At 37.5% G+C, this 23488-nt stretch overlaps 2 protein-coding genes and 2 non-coding genes across 4 annotated transcripts; 1 reads left to right on the forward strand and 3 right to left on the reverse strand.

Moving 5' to 3' along the window:
• Nucleotides 1–1039: 1039 nt before the first annotated feature.
• On the forward strand, nt 1040–2543 carry cdkn2aipnl (CDKN2A interacting protein N-terminal like). The gene is made up of 3 exons (XM_055051334.1): nt 1040–1259; nt 1942–2046; nt 2125–2543. The coding sequence occupies exons 1-3, from the start codon at nt 1048–1050 to the stop codon at nt 2294–2296; spliced, it is 489 nt and encodes a 162-aa protein (XP_054907309.1). The 5' UTR covers nt 1040–1047; the 3' UTR covers nt 2297–2543.
• A 917-nt stretch (nt 2544–3460) lies between these two features.
• Nucleotides 3461–14347, reverse strand: ube2b (ubiquitin-conjugating enzyme E2B (RAD6 homolog)). The gene is made up of 6 exons (XM_055051335.1): nt 14183–14347; nt 8065–8145; nt 7220–7245; nt 6286–6375; nt 5615–5703; nt 3461–4987 (listed from the first exon to the last, which is right to left on the reverse strand). Exons 1-6 carry the CDS (start codon nt 14224–14226, stop codon nt 4859–4861), a joined length of 459 nt encoding a protein of 152 aa, XP_054907310.1. The 5' UTR covers nt 14227–14347; the 3' UTR covers nt 3461–4858.
• A 4117-nt stretch (nt 14348–18464) lies between these two features.
• On the reverse strand, nt 18465–18536 carry trnac-gca (transfer RNA cysteine (anticodon GCA)). Its single transcript has one exon. It is a non-coding gene; the product is annotated as a tRNA-Cys (tRNA).
• Nucleotides 18537–18830: 294 nt separating this feature from the next.
• trnac-gca (transfer RNA cysteine (anticodon GCA)) lies at nt 18831–18902 on the reverse strand. Its single transcript has one exon. It is a non-coding gene; the product is annotated as a tRNA-Cys (tRNA).
• Between the last annotated feature and the right edge of the window lie 4586 nt (nt 18903–23488).

Below are 23488 nucleotides of genomic sequence, written 5' to 3' on the forward strand. Positions count from 1 at the left end.
TATTATTTATTCATGTTTTTTTTTTTTATTTAAATGAGAGTGTATCAGAACCTTTTGAAATGTATTATTTTTTAAATATTTCATTAGAAATATTACAGCACTTCCTCCAAATAGTATCTAAAACATTTATTTCCATAGTTGATAACATCAGGTAGCTCTTTTGATTAGCAACATTTGGATAATAAATGTGACATTGATTGAACTAAACTTTTAATGTAGCTTCACTGAGCTTCCACGTGACCTAGAAATTTTTGCAACGTAACAAAGATGGGTAAAATGATTTGCATTTTAATTTATTATTTATTTAATTTATTTTGTTTGAAAGGAATGTGTAACAAGTTAATATACAGAAAATTTCTTCATGAAAAAAAGTAGTTGGAAAAAAATAAAATGATATAATCTGCCCCTTTATTCAAAAGTCTATTTGCTACATTAGACTATCAATCAATGATCCTTATACAACAATAACGTAGTATTAGGGCTATGCTAAGAAAATTAATAATAAAATTAGGAAAATAAAGTCCGAATACGACAAGAATAAAGTCATAATAAGAGAATAAAGTCATAGTATTACTAGAAAAAAGTAAGTATATTACAACTTTATTCTGGTGATAACTCCTTTCCTTTAATATTATGACTTTAGTCTTGGATTATTTGTACTTTATTTTCGTAATGTTATTCTTGTTATTCTCATACAAATTCATTCTCACTATCATGAACTTATTCCAATAATTAAATTTTTTAAATCCTTTTTTCTTAGGATGGCCCTAATACATTGTATTAAACACAAAACAGGCAAACAGATTATCTTTGTAAATTCAATGGATCTTCTGACTTGAAAATTAAAAGTAAACTATCCATAGATTAGTTTCAGAGTGAACTGGTTTTACTGTAAACATTTTAATCCGAGTTAATCGCATAATAAATACATTTGAAGCGATTTGACCTGGCCTCGCTTCATGTTAGATGCTATGTCGCTCCACCACCACAGTGCGGCGCTGCAGGGGGAAATACGTCACCGGAAGTTACGTTTGTTACTCGAAAAAGATGTCTGCGCTCGCCGTCCAGGATTTCATCCAGCAGAACCGGGCCACCGCCCAGCAGGTGGAGACGTTTCGGGGTTACTGGGAGAGCGACAAGCACTGGGAGGCGCGGAGGGAGTTCATCCTGCGGAACATGAGCGACTTTGAGGCGGATCGGCTGGACCATCTGCTGTCCCTGTCCATGGTGTGGGCCAACAACGTCTTCATGGGCTGCCGGTACGTGAACGCACCACGAGCTGAAATGAACCAAAACTCACATTTACTAGTTCATGTTTTAGGAATGAGCCGAACCAGGTATAAAAGTTATATGATGAAAACTCGGGTTTTAAATAATCGGAGGATTTACACCGGACGTGTAATTGTTGTTGTACGTCATTACAATTACATTTCAGCCGTCCTCCTCTATTTAGTTTAGTTTCCTCCTTCCCTTATTTGTCCATTTTAATTATATCCCTTCGTGTCCCTCGTTTCCTTTCATCCTTCTTTACATTAATTTATATTCTTTTTTCCAACCAGAGTATCCCAAAGTTTTCTGTTTAAGAAAATGTTAAGTTTTTTTTTTTTTTATCACATCAGCATCAAATTATCCCTTTCAGAACTTTCAAACAATCATGCAAACATCTGAGTATCTAGATGAAAGATCACATCTGCTCTTCATAGAAAAAATGTTTCTCATTAAAATTAAGACATTCTGGAAAAATTTCTTTTTTTGTAAATATGTCTATGTGCTCGTAATTAATTAAAATCTTGTCTGTGATACTTCAAAGGAGGGATGATTGGAATAAAAGCCCCTTATTGAAAATATTTCTGCTATTTGTAATTTCTTCTTCCACTACTTCTTCTTGTTCTTCAATAAAAAGTGTAGTGTAGAGTGACCCCTTGTGTTTGCCAAGTGCAGTTACAGCACGGCGCTGCTGGACAAGGTGAAGGAAATGGCGGCGGCATCGTGGTGGAGGACGCACCCGTTTTCAAGACCAGAGATGAAATCATCAAAAGTCAGCAGGTCGGTTGCCTTGGAAACGCATCAACCTTTAACCCGCTGTGGGAGGAAATCCTCACCAACTTGTTCTGCTCCTGACAGGGCCGATGACCGGGACCGGGCCGATAACCGGGAATCGCTCAAATGTTTACCAACATGGACCAAGTTTTTATGGTTTTTACAAGTTTTTAAAAATCATGTAAAGAAACGGCAGAATCTTCTGGGTGTGGGAGCCTCTCATTTTATCGACTTTACTAGGAACGCACCGATATGAAGTTTTGTTGGATTATTTAATACTGTCGTTATGGCCAATAACGACGGTATTAAATTATTTGTTGTTTTCTTTGGAAAGAAAACAAATATTGGTTAATATCGGCCTGGTTTTATTTACTGATATGTTAAATTAGTAATACTGATGATATATCATGTATCACTAGATTTACTGCATTCAGTTATGCATAAATATGTACATTTACTGTGAAACTGCATGTTTTATAGTAGAATAAAGAACCTTGTTTGTTTTTTAACTCTGATTTACTTCAAATAACATATTGATGATATTTCCAAGGCAGAAAATCAAAAAAAAAGAAAAAAGTGGATAATTTAAAATCGGTAACAGGCAAGTTTGGGAATTTAGATTTAAAATGTAAAATCTTTTTGCAAGTCAGCTTTTTCTTTAAGTGTGCAGAAGTTTTTACATCAACACATTCAGCTAAATCTGTTAGCTGCTTTATTATGACTTGCTGATAACTTGGTGTTAATTTATGGTATTATTTCAGTAGTTAAAATTTTTCTGCATCTTATTTGAAAGCTTTAAAAGGTAACAAGTGTTTCAGCTACACAGGAAGCTGCAGCAGCCAAAACAGTCTCAGTTACTCTGAACCTAAAAAATGTCAATTTGAAAAACAAAGTTTTTAGCAAAAACTTTGTTAAAATTTCCTTTTCAAAGGGTAAAATCCAAAGCTCCTATTTGGATCTTTAATGGTAAACATGTTTTTATAAAAATACTTGACTGTTGAGCAGGTAAAACTTAAAAAAATAATTTTGGCATTAAATTAGCCAGTTTTGTACAAAGAAATTAACTTGGACCCTAACCCCCAAACTTTGTCACATGACCAATACTGCTGAGTCAAATATATTCATCTTGCAGAAAAAACTAAAATCAAGAAAATAAAGTAGATTTTGTTTTGCTGCATTGAAAGAACTGTGTCTAGTTCTCAAAACATACCAAAGAAGTCAAAGAAACTTCTGTCAAGTCTGAAAAATGTGTTTTTATTATGTTTATACAGCATATTATTTTAAGTATACATTTGTTTCTCAAAATTTGATAGCATATTCTGTTTACTAGGTGAAATAAGTCACAAGCCACAATATGAGCATCTCTGTTTAAGAAAGGGAGGTTTGTTTCATGTTGGCGGATCGGGTTCAGTCATGACTGTTTGGTTAAGGAGAATTTTGTTTTTCCAAGAAAAAGAAAATAAAAACATAAAAAAAGGTACAGACACCAAAAAGAAAACATTTAAATCTTCACTGAAGGTAGGTTTGCACAGCATGAAGGTGCAGCAGCTTGTTTTCAAATTAAATTAAAAAGAAAAAAAGAGCATTACTTAATTTTGCTTTTTTTTCCTTAATATTTGCAGCCAAGTAGTTTTAATAGAGCAATCAGAAGCATGGACACTTAAATTGTTTTGTTTCGGGAGATAAATTTAAAATTAAAATAAATCTTCCCTCCTGCCTAACCGACTTCCCTTCAATCTGCATTTATTATGATAAAACATGATGTGGAAGCATCCCACTGCAAAAACACTCAATGTTAAAGTATTTTGGTTTTTAGTACAAATATCTTGGTGCACAAAAAAGACTAAACTAATTAAAAGTAACTTTTCAGCAAAAAAAAAAAAAAAAGAAGAAGAAGCTTGTTTTAAGTCAATAATCCAGTGAAATTTACTTGGAGAATAATATTTCCACTGTCAGATTATTTCACTTATAAAACACAGGAAAGATATTTTGTCATAAGTGAAAATCTGTCAATGAAACTGAAACTTTTTCATTGATAAGGAATTATTCATGTCAAACCATCTCTTATGCTGAAAAGTTACATTTAAGCTCGCACACTCAAAGACAAAACTAAGACATTTGCACTAGAAAGTAACACAAAAATACATTTTGTGGTTTGCAGTGCCTCCATTATGCTATTTTTACCTGCTTTTGATAAACTTGGAGGAAGAAAATTAGAAAACAGCTCTGCAAAATAAAACGTAAAAACATTATTTTCTCTCTCATAAGAAACTTGTCGTGTCGAACCGGGGAGTCGTGATTTGCCTGCGCTGCTGCAGCTGCTGCAGCTGCCTCAAACTAACTGAATCCAAACCGAAGCAGAAACGAAGCGGCAGACGTTCTTTATTTAGTTTAACTGAGGATCAGTAATATTTATGAGCTCTGAAAGGCATTTCCTGGGTTTTTCCACAGCTTTTAAAAACGTGCCGATTTGGTCGTTAGCGTTTCCTTCTCAAACCAGCAGAAAACAAAAGATTAAAACTCAGGCATTAACCGCTTTTAGTCCAACCAAACATATATTACAAGTTTCTTAGCAATAACTTATCCCACACCATGCAATAAAAAAGACAAGAAACAATTAAAGATGGAAACCCAACACCCCAGATTTCCTGCAACGATCGGTAAGCAACTTGATGTCTGTTCAAATTTGGTTTTCCTTTTTACTTATCAGGGTGGCACTTGAGTTTTGATAGTTACTGTTGTTTCTTGATGAGCGGCTGAAGAAGAGGGATGATGACGATGAGGGGTGATGAAGACGACGGAACGGAGAGGAAGACGCTCAGCCGTCCACCCAGCTCTGCTCCACGATGGCCGTTACCCGCTTCTCATACTCCCTCTTGTTTTCCTGGTAGAGCTGCGCCGCCTGGCTGTTCGCCGGGCTGTTGGGGTTCGGCTCATCAAGCAACGACTGCAAGCAAAATACAAAAAGAAAACACTTTCATTTTATTCAAGAAATTTAAAAGAATTATTTATTCAAGTAGATTTTTTTGTTCTTATTTTATTCAAGTATAATTTTTTAAAGTGAATTCAGTAGTCCTGAGAAGCATTTCTATTACTATCAATATAACACTTAAAAAATCTCACATTAATATTTTAATTTATTGTCCAGCAGAATTTACTATGACAGACCTAAATGTCCATAAATCTATATAAAAATACATATTTTTACAAAAGATATTAAAATACTGAAATATTCTTCACATTGCCACTAGGAGGCGCTAGACACAAAAATATAATTGCTAATATAAGTTGGAATCCCAGAATATTAAAAGAAAGTTGAGTGGAAGAAAAAAAAAAAAAAAAAGAGGTGCAGAAGCAGCAGGAAAGCTGTCAGCACACAGATGTATGGAGTCAGAGACACTTTTTAAAATATAATAAAGAACTTAATATTTAAATAGAAACTGAGTGAATTTGATCAAATATTTAAGCATCCGTGTGTGATGAATTTACAGTGTTTCACTTCTAATTTGCTGATTCTCTTGTATTCAGGCGGATTGTTTAAAGTTTAGTTTGCAGAAACATAAATCCGACAGACCTGGATGGACGTGAGTATGGACGACACGTCGTACGTCGGGCTCCAGCGATTCTGAAGAATGTCTAAACATATACTGCCGTCAGCGTAAACTGGAAAACAGGAAACAATAGTTCAAATTTAAGCAGGTCATTTCCAAGCAAAAAACATTGAACAGTGAAACTCATGCAGTTTGAAAATACAGTAAGATTATATGACCTTTATGCTGGTCATCTCATATTTCATTTTTTCATCAAAAAAGAAGAAAATGTCATGGCTGTAAATGAAGGTGATAAATTATTTCAGCTTTAATGGATTTGAACTAAACCTTCATGTTAAAACTCAGAAATAAACTAAAACAGCAGCTTTCAAAGCAAATTATGTTGATAATTTAGTAATTTATTGATAAAAGAATTACACAACTTAAGCCATAAATAAAATGATTATAAACGGAAAAAACTAACTTTTCCTTCAGAAAACATCAGAATGATGATGAGCTCATTTTAATTTATTATGTGATTAAATGATTATCTTGATTTTTTTGAAGGGAAGAACAAAACTGTTGATGTTTATGAAAAGATTCTGGTGGAAAAGTTCATGAAACTAGTTTTTACTATGCATTTAAAGTTATTTTTGCTCTAAATGTGTAGATAATCAGAAAAGGTGATGGTGTTTGTTGCTGCAGCATCCCTCACCATTTGGATGAAACATTTTGGAGACGAACCGAACCGTGGGAGGCTTGTTGGGATACTCCTCTGAAAACTCTATCAGCAGCTTAAATGTTCCTGCAGAGACAGAAAGGAAACACAAAACTTTTACTCTGCAAGAAAGATGCAGATGTGAAAACCAGAGACGCTGCTGACAGCAAAGGAAACCATGAAGGGACTATAAATACCCCTTACTGCAGCAAAAGCAGTGTATTGTGCAGGACTAGACAGGAGCAGGGAGGGACAGGCTGACAAGCGTCAACTAGAAGAGCAGAAAGAGATCCTACAATGTCAGACGCAATATTTGTCATTTTTATTTCCTAAGCAGTGCCAAAGCACAGTGAATTACTCTAAATCCACATTTCCTCATAGCCAATCCAGTCTATTCACATTTTTGCATAAAGCATAGAAAGTTGCTGAAACGTCAGCAATTAAAAATGACAAAGTTCAAAAGAAAACCTCAAGAGAAGCTGCATGTTAGCAAAGCTCTACTCCAAACTTTTCCACATGGAAATGATGAGAAGTAGCGAGAGAAGGATTTCCTTTAGAACAAAATATCCATGAAATCCATAAAAACACAGGGGAAACTTTTAATGTTACTCTAATGTTGAAAGATAATGTCATCAATGTTCATGTTTTTCCCAAAAACAAACATTTACTTCCTGTAGCTCCCTGCAGAGCTCAAGTATTTTCCGTATAATAATGATAATAATTATGAAGCCTTCTTGTTCTCCAATGAAAATGCTCCAGAACTACTCAGTATTTTTATATCCAGCTCTGTTTTATGTTTACTTTTGCAGAGTCGTGTTCGCAGCTCCAGGCTGCGTTCGGCTGAAGGAGACATGCGGCTCCAGTTCAATAAAATTCTGTTTTGGTAAACAAACCACTTTATGAACCCAATAAATCCAAACGTATAACTTACCATCTTCGAATGGCGTCCCAACAGGCCTGCAGCAGACAGAGAGAGAAATGTTATATTTATCAGTTCAACACCGATCTGAGGCAGAGCGTCACTTTCTATAGCAGAGAACTAGAATTAGTAGATTAGACTTGTTTGTGTCAGACTATTTTGTTATGGTAATTCATTTAGGCTATACTCTTTGTTTTCTTTGTGTCGCATTAAATCATGTCCAGGTCACCTGGACGGACCGCCAGTCTGTCGCAGGGCAACACGGAGAGACACACGCACTCGCACACCGCTCAGGAGAATTTAGAGAGACCAATTATCCTGACCGTCATGTTTCTGGACTCTGGGAGGAACCCAGAGAATATAAAGTTCATAAAACAAGACTGGAATTTTGTCAAAGCAAGAATATGAAGGCTGTCATGAAACTTACTTGGCAATTATTGTCCCAGAAGTTATCGCAATAAACGATAATATTGTTATTTTGAGACAATATTCCAGTGACATAATATCAATGACACAATAAAGCAAGAACACATTCTCAAAAATCAATAAACTGAAATGGCAATTGTGAATTTATCAAACTGCAGCGCTAACTAATTTTCTCAGATCTTCACTTGGGTTTTATAAATGACAGTTTTAATGATATTATTTTCTGTGGATATTCGGCTACGTGTGGCTTAGGCTGAACTAAAATAAGTGAACCAAACCTGAATCGTGTCGTTGGTCCGTATAACACATGAAGCACGCCGCTCAGCAACGAGAGATGATATTTTATTAAAGCACAGAGGCGGCTGCAGGATGTGAGCATCAGAGGCAGAGAGGAGACGGCGGGGTGGAGCTGCATTTAGAACATGACTCACCCAAAAATAACAGCGTTCCACAGCATGATGTTGTTCTCAGACGGCGCTCCGCTCACACCAGTGGGAGGGTCCTCCTGAAGTCTGAGGAGCAGAGGAAGAAACGATGAGGAGGAGAAGAAGAAACGATGAGAAACGATGAGGAGGAGAAACGATGAGAAACGATGAGGAGAGGAAGAAACAATGAGAAACGATGAGGAGGAGAGGAAGAAACAATGAGAAACGATGAGGAGGAGAGGAAGAAACGATGAGAAACGATGAGGAGGAGAGGAAGAAACAATGAGAAACGATGAGGAGGAGAGGAAGAAACGATGAGAAACGATGAGGAGGAGAGGAAGAAACGATGAGGAGGAGAGGAAGAAACAATGAGGAGGAGAGGAAGAAACGATGAGAAACGATGAGGAGAGGAAGAAACAATGAGAAACGATGAGGAGGAGAGGAAGAAACTATGAGGAGGAGAGGAAGAAACTATGAGGAGCAGAGGAAGAAACGATGAGAAACGATGAGGAGAGGAAGAAACAAGAGAAATGAGGAGGAGAGGAAGAAACTATGAGGAGGAGAGGAAGAAACAATGAGGAGGAGAGGAAGAAACGATGAGGAGGAGAGGAAGAAACGATGAGAAACGATGAGGAGGAGGAGAAACGATGAGGAGGAGAGGAAGAAACAATGAGGAGGAGAGGAAGAAACAATGAGGAGCAGAGGAAGAAACGAGAAACGATGAGGAGAGAGGAAGAAACGATGAGGAGGAGAAACGATGAGAAATGATGAGGAAGAAACAATGAGAAACGATGAGGAGGAGAGGAAGAAACAATGAGAAACGATGAGGAGGAGAGCAAGAAACTATGAGGAGCAGAGGAAGAAACGATGAGGAGGAGAGGAAGAAACAATGAGGAGCAGAGGAAGAAACGATGAGAAACGATGAGGAGAGGAAGAAACGATGAGAAACGATGAGGAGAGGAAGAAACAATGAGAAACGATGAGGAGGAGAGGAAGAAACTATGAGGAGGAGAGGAAGAAACGATGAGAAACGATGAGGAGGAGAGGAAGAAACAATGAGGAGGAGAGGAAGAAACGATGAGAAACGATGAGGAGGAGAAGAAGAAACGATGAGGAGAGAGGAAGAAACAATGAGGAGCAGAGGAAGAAACGATGAGAAACGATGAGGAGGAGAAACGATGAGAAACGATGAGGAGAGAAGAAACAATGAGAAACGATGAGGAGGAGAGGAAGAAACGATGAGAAACGATGAGGAGGAGAGGAAGAAACGATGAGAAACGATGAGGAGAGGAAGAAACAATGAGAAACGATGAGGAGGAGAGGAAGAAACGATGAGAAACGATGAGGAGAGGAAGAAACGATGAGAAACGAGGAGGAGGAGAAGAAACGATGAGAAACGATGAGGAGAGGAAGAAACAATGAGAAACGATGAGGAGGAGGAGAAGAAACGATGAGAAACGATGAGGAGGAGAGGAAGAAACAATGAGAAACAATAGGAGAAGAAGAAACAATGAGGAGAGGAAGAAACGATGAGGAGGAGAGGAAGACACGAAGAAGAGCAAGACGAGCATTTCAGACGGAGGCAGCTGGCAACACAACAAACAGATTTATAAAATAAAAATCTAGAACAGGAGGAGAAATAGCCAGAGGGAGAGATGAACGAGTGGAGCATGAGGCGACTAATTAAAACCTTGACAACTAGATAATTATCGGTCAAAACAAGAAGCTGCAGCATGAGGCTTTGTGCAGGATCAGCCGTACAACGCCAACCTGCTGCTGGCAGGGCTCTGTGGCTGGAAACGCCGCCGACGCCAACTCCACCATGAAAACACTCTGATAGACTTAGAGATTAAAAACTAATCTTTGAAGTAATAAAGGAATAATCTCAACTGTATATCGTGGGGTTGATATTTATCGCATCGTTTACCATTTATTGTGATACATTTCTTAATATAAGAATTCTGATTTATAGTTTTTATAACAAAGTCCAATTAATGATGTTTAAAAAGTTTTACTGCTTTCTCCACAACTTGTTCAATAAAACTTTCAGGAAATATTAATACATTTGAAAATATATTAAATGAACTTAAAATAATGGACAAAAAGACGTAGTTTTGCATTTAATATGAAGAACTGTGGTGTTTTGGTGAAGCTGGGTGATAAAAATCACCACGTGTCTTTACTATGAAGAGACGTGATCAATATCAATAGATAACTGATAAAATAATCAATACATTTATAAAACTGACCCAGAACTGCACGGCATTCTGGGAGACGTAGGCAGCTGCTGATAGCTTGCTAAGAAAGTTGGTGGCATTAACTCACGCGCTCTGGTTACCTAGCGACTCGCTCTGGTTACCTAGCGACTCGCTCTGGTTACCTAGCGACTCGCTCCCTCTCTGGTTACCTAGCGACTCGCTCTGGTTACCTAGCGACTCGCTCTGGTTACCTAGCGACTCGCTCTGGTTACCTAGCGACTCGCTCTGGTTACCTAGCGACTCGCTCTGGTTACCTAGCGACTCGCTCTGGTTACCTAGCAACTCCCTGCAGGCTAAACTGTGCAGCCGCAGTTTAAACTGGACAAAATGCGGCAGAAGTTCAGATATTTAAAACAACCAGTAAAGATCAATATTGACTGATATGAATCAGACACATTATCCAGATTTGTTTAGGTTCAAATAAACTCTGTATTCAAAGTGTAAAGTGATGCGTCTCTGCATGGTCGGTGTTTTGGTCGCTGTGATGAGGTTTGTTGATGCCTTGAGCTGATTTTCTTGTCTTCTGCAGAACAGAAAGTAACTCCGTCACATCATTTCTAAATGTCTAAACTTGCAGAGGCAAAGCAGCAGTCAGGAAACGTCATGTGTTGCAGTTTCTCTCTGCTCTGCAACAAAACAACTTCCTCCTGACTGACTCAACTGGAACATGTTTAACATTTAAAGCGTTTATGGAACTTTTTTTAACATGTCTTTTCTAAAATTAATCCAATTCATTCCCTAAAAAATAATCTTTCAATTCACAAATCAAGCATCTTCAAGATCTACTGTAATAACCTTAAGTTCTATTCATACTGCATTTATTTTAGTGTTTCAAAGTTTAAAACATACTCCAGTTTTTAATTTTCAGTCACTAAAACATTATATTTGAGAACATGCTAATCCAGTCCTGTGTAGAAAAATGTAAGTTCAGGAAATGTGTCTTCTATCCTCCAGTTTACAACCCGATTGATTAACCTGAAATAAAAATATTTCAGCGCTGATTTGCCGTTCCAGTTGTGGTTTCACGATCTGAACTTCGACAAATGATCCGAGACGTGCAGAGCAAAATGCCACAGCAGCAACTGCCTGGCAACAGAGACAGGAGCAAATCAGAGCCACCGATCTAAATGAATTTTCCAACACCAGACTGCAGCGGATTACACAGTAATGGACCAAAGCAACATGATAAACAAACTGCTAGAAATTAGCTGCTTCAAGCCTCACATTCAGACTCTTGATCACTAATGAAGATAGAAGAGGTGGACACAGCTTAAAGATTAAGCCTCATGTCTAGAAGAAATTTAGGCTTTATGAAGGTTTACAGCAATTATATCTGTAAAGCAGATTTGTAGCAGTAAGAGCCCAGACCTCTCTCTGACGGCCGTCCAGCAGACAAACTCACTGATGTGGAAGAGGACTGGATTTATTGGCCAGGAGACGGTTACTTTGTTTCACTGCACATCAGGAGTTTCTGTCAGGTCAGTTACTGTAGCTGGAGCTTAGCGCATATCAGGAAACAATCAGCATTATGCAACTAGAAATATCATGACGCGTGATCAATATCAATAGATAGCACAATCCAATAGAACATTCAATATATAGAACTGAACTCTGACCCTGAACCGCACAGCATTCTGGGAGATGTAGACAGAGGAAAGGCTTTAGCAGCTCTAAGCTAGTTTGGTTGCGTAGCTGAGTAAGTTGCTCAGGAGCAGTTTAAGGTTTCTCCACCGCGCCTCTTAACTGATTTAAAATTAAAATATGGATTAAAAACTTTGGATAAGACAGGAAGTGTCACAAGTTTGCAGTTTGGCTACATTTCAGATATTTAACATAAGAAAATCAATAATAGTTGATAGACTGATATGAAATCCTTGATAAGTTTTTAAGCAGTATGCATAAAATTATTTTCAATCTGTATTATGTGTAAAGACAAAAACCTTAGCTATTGGCATAAAAGACTAAGCATTTATTCATTTTTTAGATTCTAGAAGTTATGAACTTATTTTTAATTTTTTTATTCATGTTTTTTCAGACAATTGCAGCAAGAAGGATTTTGTTTTTACTTACTATTTTCAGACAGTTGATGGAAAAGGGTTTTGTTTTTCAATTAGCATCTCCAAAGCTTAAATGACACATGAACTATGAACTAAATCCCAGAGGAGTTAAAAATGAGGCTTCACAAAGAGCAGGATGAAATTCAAACCATTTCAGATCCTCAACTCCAACGTCTCTGCCTGGATTTCTGACCAGACAGAGAATAAAAGAGCAGCGGCAAAAGCAAACGCAGTGGATTAGCAGTTGCTTGCCAACAACTGATGGTGGTTGCTGGGGAATATCATCTCTGCACCTCGAAACTGAGCCGTGAGGATGTCATGAAACGACAGTCTTTAGTTTTGTGTAAAACACATTAGACGGATCCATTCAGTGTCAAAGTTCCCCACAGCAGAGTGGAGTTACAGTGACACCTTATCCATCCTGCAGTAACATTTCGTTTTTACAGACTCTCTTATAAAGCAGCACAAGATGCCAGAGAGCAGCGCAGCATTCTGGGAAGGATATGTTCAACAAGCAGTAGCTGCTAAGGTGAGCATTTCAGCTGCAGAAACATTAACTTTTTATTTAAACACAAAAACCACCAAATGTTTAGATTGTTACATTTAATACTTTATGTTTTGTTGTGAGGATGCCTGTGACTATAACAAAAGTTTCAATACAATAAATCATCCTTGAAGTTATTGCAATAAACAATAAAATTGTTGTTTTGAGACAGTTTTCCAGTACCATAACGCTGACGGCTTAATAATGTGAGAACAGATTCTCACAAATCAATAAACTTTAAAAACAGAAACAACAAACTAAATTATCCATAAAAATGGCTAGTTGAGACCAGAAGGAAGACTTTTATCCTCAAGGTTTTTGGGTGATTTGATCATGCAAATGGAAATTATTGAGCTCGTTTTGCATTTATCATGCGATTAACTTATTGCAATTCTGCACAAATAGCTTTAAAAATAGCTTAAAATTTAAAGTTTCTGTTTAGCCAAGCTTTTGTTGATTAGAGAACGTAAAAAATTCTTTTAGATTTTTTTCTTGCAGTGCAAAATCAGGACCGGATTAATCTAAATAATAGCAGAATAATTAAATCCAGCCTGAGAGGATAACTGACAATAACTAAATAATACACAGAACATTATCAAAAACTGTACTACTTTGATTTTAGCAGAAATGGGAATCATTGTGATTCTACAGGCCAGAGTAAATAATATTTACAAATCTAATAGTATTAATGCAGTGCTATATGTGTAAATATTGACTTGCACATAAACAGATACAGAAATAGTGGCAGGAATGTAAATATCTGCTGTAAACACTGAAGTTTCCCCGAGCCAGAAAAAAACGAAACCAAATTTAAAAACTGAAATTTTACCTGTTAACGGGCTCATTTTAAACCCACTCAGTATTAAACAAACCCATTTGTGTACATTTTAGCTCATATTCATGAGCAGATCAAACAGATGCTAAACATCTTTGATCCAAACTGATTTTGTGGGAGAAATTTTGAAGCCGAAACGCCTACAAAACTAATCAAAAACACTGAAAAACACTGGCGTAATTCAGCTAAAATTAGCCGTTTGCCATCAACAGTCAGCATTTAAGACGTTACATTTGGTATTTCCAAAATAATAAAAAAATAAAAAAGCAGCAGCTATCATAAAAAGACTGGACTATTCTGTTTAAGACGTTTTAGGTAGTAAAATTGGACAGTGTTTCGTAAACCGGAGCTAACGCTAAGCTAACCGTGTTAGCCACGTAGCTCCGTCGGCTAAATCTGAAGAGCTAGCTTCCACAAACGGCTACTTTACCTTTTAAAATCCCTCATTAGCCGTCTCCTTGCGGGCGTAGACATTATTTCAGTTGTGTATACAAAAACAATTTGAAAAAAACTAAATGAGCGAAAAGGAAAAAGCCGAAATCCGGTGTTTCTTCCGCTTGCAGCTCTTTTTATTCCCCCAAAACAACAACTGGCTAGCTCGCTATTTCTGGTTGACGTCGGTTGGTTGCAGTGCGGAGGCCAAGAGCAACCCTGACATGTCCCAATGTTTCTGTTAAAATGCTGCGGAAACTCCTCCCTGCTGACAGACAAATCAGCTGCAATTCTGCTGGGATATATTAAAAGATTCGACTGCTTATATATGAAAGTAATAACTATTTATTACACAGCTACTGAGAATGTGCAGTAGTTGGAATATTGGAGTATTATTCAAAAGTTAATTTATTTTCGAGTGACGCATCTCAACTATAATACAGCCAGACTTGGGTAGGAACTAGTTTCATCTACTTGAGTAAAGTCTTTAAAAAACCCACACATTTTACTACCTTGTACTTTTTACTTTTAATTGAGTAATTTTATTATGAAATATCTCTATTCTTATTTGAGTAAAATTTCTGGAAACTCTACGCACTGCGACTTCAAATTTGTTTTAGTAAAAAATTCGCCTGCAGTTTTTGAAAATGTTTCTTTATCTTTATTTTATTTTGAAATTACACAACTTCTTTGAATTATTTTATTTTCTAAAATTTTCACTTATTCTTTTGTCTTTCTGAAGAGGTAGTTTCTAAATATTAAATGGTTGATTTTTGATCAGTTACTCACTGTTCTACCAAATATGTTTCTGCTCTTTCTTGAGTAATTTCTTGGATGGTTACTTCTTTCTTTACTTGAGTGAAATCTTTGTGTGATCTGCAGAAACTCCTCCCTGCTGCTTACAGCGACTCTGAACCCAAAAATCTCTTTTTCCAAACATTTTTAAAACCATGTTTACCTGCATCGAATAAGAAGATAAATCCAATCAAACTTATAGTGTAACAGAGAATTTGTTCATATTTTTAAGAACTACTATTTTTAATATAAGGGAAACATAACATTTTTGCAAAAAGAGTTAGTTAATTTGCTTTTTATTATTTTAAAAAGAAATGAGCAGAAAATGAGCTCTATGAAAATAGTACTGGTACTTTTACTGTTATTCTTTAGATATTAAATTAGTCCATTAAAAACCTCACAAATTGCTAAAACTCTACATTTGTTATTGTATTTGTATTTAAAGATAAAAGTTAGCACTTTCACATTTCTCAGAGCCACAGGAAGATCCCAGCAGCTCTGTGTAAAATTTACTGTGGAAATATATTTATGTTTTCTAAATTAATATTTCAACCTGGTTTAACCAGGTGATAGGAATCAATGCTTCACTTACAATCACTTTTAGATTTTTTGAGAAATGACAGATTAAATAATTATGTGCTCCTGTGTTATAATCTACTCAGGCAGTAAGTGGCTTACTTTATAATCCCCATAATCCATCTGAAGCTGATGCATGCTGCCTCTATTGTCCTGCTGGGAAAGTGATCAGAAGCAAAAATCAGCAAAAGGTGGGCTGATGTTTCAATACTTAACAAAATAGGATTTTATTATGGATGCACAAGGGAGTGTAAAAGTATGGAAATATAATTAAATTCAAGACATTTTTAGCTTAATATATCTGAGGGAAACAGGTAAACAATTCACATTTTTAACTGTTAACTGTACTTCATTTGTTTTACTTCAAGCATTTGCTTTAACAGTTCACTGGTTTTGTAGAGACAGTTTTATGGAGACATTAATCATAAGGTACATCCTGATACTCTATGAGTCACCACTGCATGCTGGGCAAAAAACAGCTATTGAATCAAGCCTAATCCTTCTCCTCACAATTTCCCTAAAAGAATCCAGATTGCTGCTATCAATAGGCGTAAAGCCCTCTTAGCCCATTTCACTGTAGTGGCAATGTAGGTCACACACAGACAAAAGGCCGGCCGCCTCCTCCATGCTACCAGCAGCTAAAGCAGCCATGCACATTTACAGCCGGTCTTGCTGTGTGTACATAATAATTCCCATAAATCTGAGCTGTTCTTCCTTAAAATGCACCACAGGAAATCATCTCTGCCAGTAGCCATCAGGCTTTACAATCCCCAACTCTGAGTAACTTAAATCTAATTTTCTCTGCATTCATTTACAGATTATTTACAGAAAAACAGATCTGCAAGCATGCTTGTTATCTTATGTATTTACTTATTTATATTAGTTATATTTGAACTACTTGCAACACTCTTAGATACATCTGACTTTTCCTTGCTTACGGCAGTTTCTCAAACCTTTCAGGGTGAGGATCCTTCGCCCCTTTACAGTCAGTAAAGTTTATTCTATTCTAAGTAGGCAAAGCAAAGGTGAACGACGACCAAACCAACAAAAGAAAACATGTTGGCATTCGTCTGTGTGCACCTGAACAAAATGATGACGATGTGGACAAGCTCCCTCCGATCTCCTGCTGGGAGTTCGGTAGGAACAAAGCCAGAGCTCGTTATGGGCTTGCCACTTATTTGTTGTTGTCATAGCAACTGCCTGCCAAGATGGTTGTGATGTCACACGAAAATTATATATTATTTGCATAGACTTTCTGTACATCTCAACATTGTTTAATCACATTTAAACTATGAAACTGTATTCTTCTCCTTGTTGTTGTTGTTGTTGTTGTTATCATGGGGCATCATGACGTGCAGTGAGGGCTTGTTCTGTGGCTGGGACAGGAAAAGGTGACCCTTTCTGCCAGCTGCTGGACAAAAGCTTTGGTTCGAGCCAAAATATGCAGGAAGAACGAATCCCTGCTTGGCTCTGCTGCTTTTTATAGACAGGCTGAGGAAATGCTGGCATTGCTTCCTCATTCTCTCCAATTGCTGTGAGAAAAGGCAACATTTGCCTGTATCTTTTGTTCATTTGAAAATAAAATCAAGACTGTACAATATTATGAACATTTTAAAAAAGATTTAATTGTGCATGTTTACTTCCATTGTTCATTTGTTCTCAGTTTGACTGTATGATGATTTTGTTTTTTATGAAGTAAAGCACTTTGAACATCCTTGTGTAATACTAAGAAACCTGATTGATAGATTAATTGATTAATATGTGTAACATAATTAAATATCGTCTTTGCATCTTCTAACTGGTTTATTTATGATGGTGTTAAAAATCCTTTAGTCTCCAACCTCCGCCTTCGAGGTGCAGCTCCTCCAAGCTGCAGTTTTTAATGTTCTGAGCTTCTGTGTCACTCAGCAAACAGCAAACAGCTGGTGCAGCTGCTTCTGCTCGCTCTTTACTGGAGCTACAAAATGTAGAAACGATGTTAAAGGGTTTATAGAGGACCCAAGATGTGATGACGGCGTTTCAGAAAAGCACAAGTTTTAAAAGAGACAATTTTAAGGCATTAAATCACAAAATCAAATCTCTTTTGTCATATTAAAGTCATATTTTGCATATGTAGCATTTTTATAACAGTTGGAGTGAACACAGTTACTAGGTTGTGCTATAAAATGCCACCGTGTGCCTGGAAAACACATAATACTTCCCCTTTAATTACTAATGTTGTCATTACAGTTTGTCAGAACTATAAAGGAAGCAAATATTTTACATTAAATGACAGGAAAAGGTTTTCACAAAGCACAGTTGAAGGTGCAAATGGTCAGCAGATGGCAATCTGGAGTAAAATCAATATTCCTATATATGGTCCCTGTTGAATAGACTAAATAAACAATGAACAGTGAAATTAATCAGGAAAACTCACGCTAGTCAACCGTAAAATAAAAAACTGCATCTCCACAGAAACTGAGGAGGAATCTAACTCATTCTGATATCTGGGTGATGCAGAGAGCAGCAAGCAGCCACCATCTGCACTGCAGGAGCTAATTGCCTCATTAAAGCTGCCTTGTCATGTTACATAGGCGGCGGTAATTAAATTACATATTCAGATGCTCAGCCTTGTAGCATCACAGTCACCGTTTAGTAAAGGCCAGCAGTGCTGTTATAGGCAGACATCATGGAAACAGGTTGCAATCTATTTTATAAAGTCTGTTAAATTGAAGTCGTCAGAGATTTTGACTCAACTGCCAACCAGTCACACAGAACCTTATTTTTGCTATTTTCAAAAGCAAAATAGCAAATATTTTTCTTACGAAACAAGTAGTTTAGTGAAGTTACTAAACAAGTACAAGAAACTTTGAAGACAATAGGCATTGGCATCAGGGGAAGTTTCTTTTGGGTCGTTCCTAAATGAAACCAGGGGGCATCCGGATTTGAACCAGAGACCTCTTGATCTGCAGTCAAATGCTCTACCACTGAGCTATGCCCCCACATGAAGCTTTCATCTGTGAATCGATCAGTGACAGCTGCTCATTGCTCAAGAGACAATGTAAACAGCAAGTTTCACTCTGATGCATTTTGGATTCAGTCTGAAGCATCCACAGCGACAGCAGCTGTCAAAGATGACTCTCCATTCAATCAAAGAAGTTAAACAAGACATCTGGATTTGAGCCAAGAGTGTTTACATCTGACCACATGATTCATGTTTAAACAACAAGTTAGGATTTCTGTCAGTCCACATCAATATTTGTTGTCAGGTCATGGATCCTCCATGAGCAGAAATCAGGGGGCATCTGGAATTGAACCAGAGACCTCTTGATCTGCAGTCAAATGCTCTACCACTGAGCTACACCCCCACACACTGAGCTTTGTGTCAGTATTTTCAGTCAGGAGCTGAACTGTTCATTGGTCAGTTTAAAGCTCAAGAGATGTAAATCTGAACACTTGACGTATTTAATGCTCAAACTTGTGTTAAAACAGGAACAGATTCTGTATCCATGTCAGACCAATCACATTGGCAGCTGCTGTCAAGAAGACTGACATGGTCTGATCTGAAACTCCATTCTCAGAAATACCTGAACAAATTAAAAACCTAAATTCAAAGGGTGAAAATGAGGAATTTATCTTTCAAATACACAGATGCAGCCCAAACACTGCAGAATTGTGACAGTTATGAGCTGTTCCATATTTAAACTATTTTAGGTGTGATCTTTTTTAATAATGGTTACACTGGATTTTTTTTACGTTAAAGCAAAGGGAGCTAAATATGAATGTAATTTTCACTTCATCCTCATATTGTATTTTTCCACTTTACAATTTTCTAGAACTTAAAATCTCAGTGACAAAAAATAAAAAACATTGAAATATTAAAATGGTTACGAGCATTTTTGTGAAGAGCTGCATATTTAGTGAATGAAAACCATAGGAGTTGTGTGAAACTTATTAAAGTTATTATCTCACATCCAGCAAGGCGTTGCCTCTTCATTGTTTTCCTTGTGAAACGGGCTGCATGGTTTGTCTGACTCATCACTAAAATATGTGGTGGTAGGATTTCTGAAGACACCAGGGATGAAGCATCCTCATTATATGATTTGCTGAAATCACATAATGCTTTCGTAAAGAATAGAAGTGGCTAAAATCGCTGAATTGCATCAGCAGGTGCAATTCTTCCAGTTTTCTTTGTCTCTGCAAGTCAGTTTATTTCTCCATTTCTGTTCTTCTCTCAATTTAACAAACTAAAGCTAAACATGTTTGATTTGTTATTATAGTGAGAGGAAGATGTTCACCCAACACATTCTAATGTTTTCTACAGTATTTTATAAACAGAAATGTGTTTTAGTTTTAAAATGGACTTCCTCTTTTCAAACAGCAGAGGGCGCCAGACATTCAGGATGATCCTGTTGTTGTCATGGTTTCAGGGTTTCTGGGTAAAATACTGGATTCGATTGGTAGAGAGAGAAGGGAGTAAACTTCAGATGTTTTCTACCTGTGAAAATCGACCTGAAAAAGTGACTCCATGTGGAAAAAGACGAATTAGCTGCAGATCTTCTTTTTCCTCATATGCAGAAAGTTTGGATAAATTTTGCATTTTTGTAACATTATACAGGGAGAGGACAAATATCTGTCAGTTCTCATGAAGTTGGGCAACATCAGGTCTTCACAATGCACCAGACGATGTCATGTTTCACAGATGTTTTACAATCCCGCCTGGTATTTTTGGAGAAACATGGCGACTCATCAGGGAGGGTTTTGTTCTCCGCCTCCCCTCGGACACCAGCTCCCAGCATCTCCATCCAACTTTCCATAACGACCCATTCATCATCATCATCATCATCATCATCATCATCATCATCATCATCATCATCATCATCATCATCTTGTCGTTTTAATGCAGTGCTTCTCAAATAGTGGGGCGGGCCCCCTTTGGGGAGCGCGGTGCGATACCTGGGGGGGCGTGTGATCCTGGGGAACAGGCTTTTTTTTGGCAGTACTAGTATAAAGTGTAATTGCGCACAGTAGGCGGCAGTGGCGCTCTCATTGTTACTTCTGTCACGTTTGCGACAGTGCAACATTTTACGACTTACAAGACAACAGGTTTGCCTTGGTTAGCAGTGTTAAGTCAACCAAAAGCTCCGACTGCGTTCTGTCTCTGGCCTCCGTTATTCAACAACCCCCAACATGAAAAAGTTTTTCACAGGGATGAAAAGAAAAGCGGAGAGAGACAAAGATAATGAGACAACAGAAAGTCAACCGAAAGCTAAGAAGAGGAAATACGACGAATCTTATTTAGCGCTTGGCTTCACTGTGACTACAGTTGGAGAAGAGGAAAGACCGGTGTGTTTGCTGTGTCTAAAAATGCTCGCAGCGGACAGCATGAAGCCAAATAAATTAGCGCGTCACTTAAATACGTTACATCCCAATCACGCCGATAAGCCGCTAGAGTTTTTTCAGCGAAAAAAATGTTAATAAGGAAAAAATGTTATGCAGAGATGGATAGTCACGGTGGGAAATGGGGGGCGCGAATAGTTTTCTTCTTGCTAGGGGGGCGTAACGGAAAATAATTGAGAAGCACTGCTTTAATGACAGTGTTGTTTACAAGGCCTTTCATCCGGCTCCAGCAAAAACATGCGACCTGCGTCTGTTTTCCTGGAATCAAACGGGCTTCAGTCCAGAACCCGCTGGCTGCAGCAGGTGCTCAGATTTTAGACCCAGTCTGTAGCACAAACTCTGAGGTTGATGCTAACGAGTCTGAATGGCAGCGTTAATACTAGAATAATCCATGCAGTTCAGGTTACTTTGGCTTAAGCTTCTGTGTTACATTACATGGGCATGTCTCCTGCTCTCTTGTGTAACAATGACCAACAGGTCATTCCTTTTATATCCTAAAACTGGCTTTCATGAAACTCTATCAACACACCATGCTAAACCATAACAATGATGACTTTTTAATTATGTCATAATTTATTTTTCCTCTCTGTTTGACAATAAATCAATTCCCTGCTGAATAACAATTCTATTCATTTCAAATAAAAATTAGACAGCAATGAATTGTTGTGGTTTCTCATTTTATTGAAGTTTTTTGAAGAGTTGTTTAGATCCTGATGACTGTGGTCAGGAAGGATCTCCTGTAGCAGTCTGTGTTACAGCAGTACTGAAGAATCTTCTGACTGAAGACATTGTTGTTTTATGTAGAAACACGCCTACAGAAGACAACACCTCAAACACAAAAGAATCAGATATCACGGGGGAGAATTATGGTTCTGATCCATTTTTGGGAACAACTTCCAGACGCAAAGTTCATCAGTTTCAGACTTTAAATTCATTTCACCAAATGGAGACAAAAATGGAGGAGTCAGATTTTAGTGGCTGGAGCATTTCATGTCATTTCTCCTCCAGAGTCTTTAGCATTAGACTCTGGAGTTTGTTTTGGTTGTATTTACCCAGAATGCCTTGCATTGTTGTCCACTTCCTGCTTTTGGAGCGGTCTCCGGTTGGCGATCACATGTGCATTCAAAACTGAACCAGAGTTCACTTCAACCGAACCCAGACAGAAATCTTTAAACAAAGTTTGCTGTTTTGGGTCATATCAGAGTTTGAATGCATATTCACAAACAAACTGGATTTTTACAAAAACGAGCCAAAAATGGCTGGTTTAATCCTGTGCCAAGATCACTTTTTATGGGAAATTATTAATGCCAGCAATTTCTGTATCAATGGATGCCTGCAGGAAAGAGGAACAGCTTCACAGAGAAACACAATGTTCATTCAGAAGAACCAGGGCCAGTTCTCTTTCTGTTTTATCTGTCTCTCTGTCCCAGAAGTGATAAAACTACCAGCAGAGCACTCTGAAAAATGAGCTACACCACAAGGCTATTCACAAAGTGTTTAATAAATTGTTAATGTGAAACACAAGGAAGCAGAAGATGCCTGTCGCTCCATGAAGAAACATGGAAAATGTCCTGGAAATGCATGAATATCCATGTAGTATTTATTTACCTGTTAATTTAGACAGAATAAAACTGAAGCGAGAATGACCCCAGATGATAAAGTCTGCTTCAAATCATTTCAACACTGTGGCTTGTCTCCTTTCTTTGCAAAGCAGAAAGCAGTTATATGATTTCATCATAACCAAGAGCAACAAATTAAAAGCAATGTGCTTCATTTTATGGCTTTCTGCTGCAGAAAAGGGTGAATGGGAAGAAAATGAAGCAGTAACATTAATTCTTCAAAGCACTTTTATGACCCTTTTAAACGACTGAATGGTAAATAGTAGGAAGACCGAATCTATTAAACATCTTCTCAGTTCAGACTGAGGTTTGTTTGACCTTCCAGCAGGTCAAACACTAAACATTCAGCAAATGTTTAAATGAATTCAAATGCATGTAAAGGCCAGATCAAAATCCAACTGGAAATCTGTGAAAGGCTTAAAAAAGTCTTTCGTTCTTCACTAAATCTGATCAAAACGTGATCATTTTGTAAAAAGAAAACTGGTATAAATTTCAGTCAAAATGTATAAAGCTCAGTTAAACTCTCCATCAGAGAGTTAGAGGTCAGAGGTTATTTATGAGTGAAGGCCTCATTGTGTTTAATTAATGTGCTTGGTACCTCCAAGTCACACAGTCTCCAGCATGACGCAACAGTTTGGTTTGATGAAATGGAAGTGACCTCACATGCTCCTCCTCATTCATTGTCCAAATAACATGAAACCCATCAGATTACTGCTGCTATGAGCTGCTTCCATGTGTTTCTAACGGAATTAAGGTCACGGACGGCTTCTGCTCTGTTACTCGCTCTAACGCTGAGAGTGACGTCATTCATACATATAAAATTCGCATCATTGGCAAAGTTCCAGGGAGCGACGATAGAAAACTCCCTTAAACTGGAGCCAATCACAGAGCTGCTGTCATCACACCCAGCCTTTATTCCTGTCAGCCGCTGAGTC

Source organism: Poeciliopsis prolifica, unplaced genomic scaffold (assembly GCF_027474105.1).
Source record: "Poeciliopsis prolifica strain line A6 unplaced genomic scaffold, Auburn_PproV2 SCAFFOLD033, whole genome shotgun sequence".
NCBI classification, from domain to species: Eukaryota; Metazoa; Chordata; class Actinopteri; order Cyprinodontiformes; family Poeciliidae; genus Poeciliopsis; species Poeciliopsis prolifica.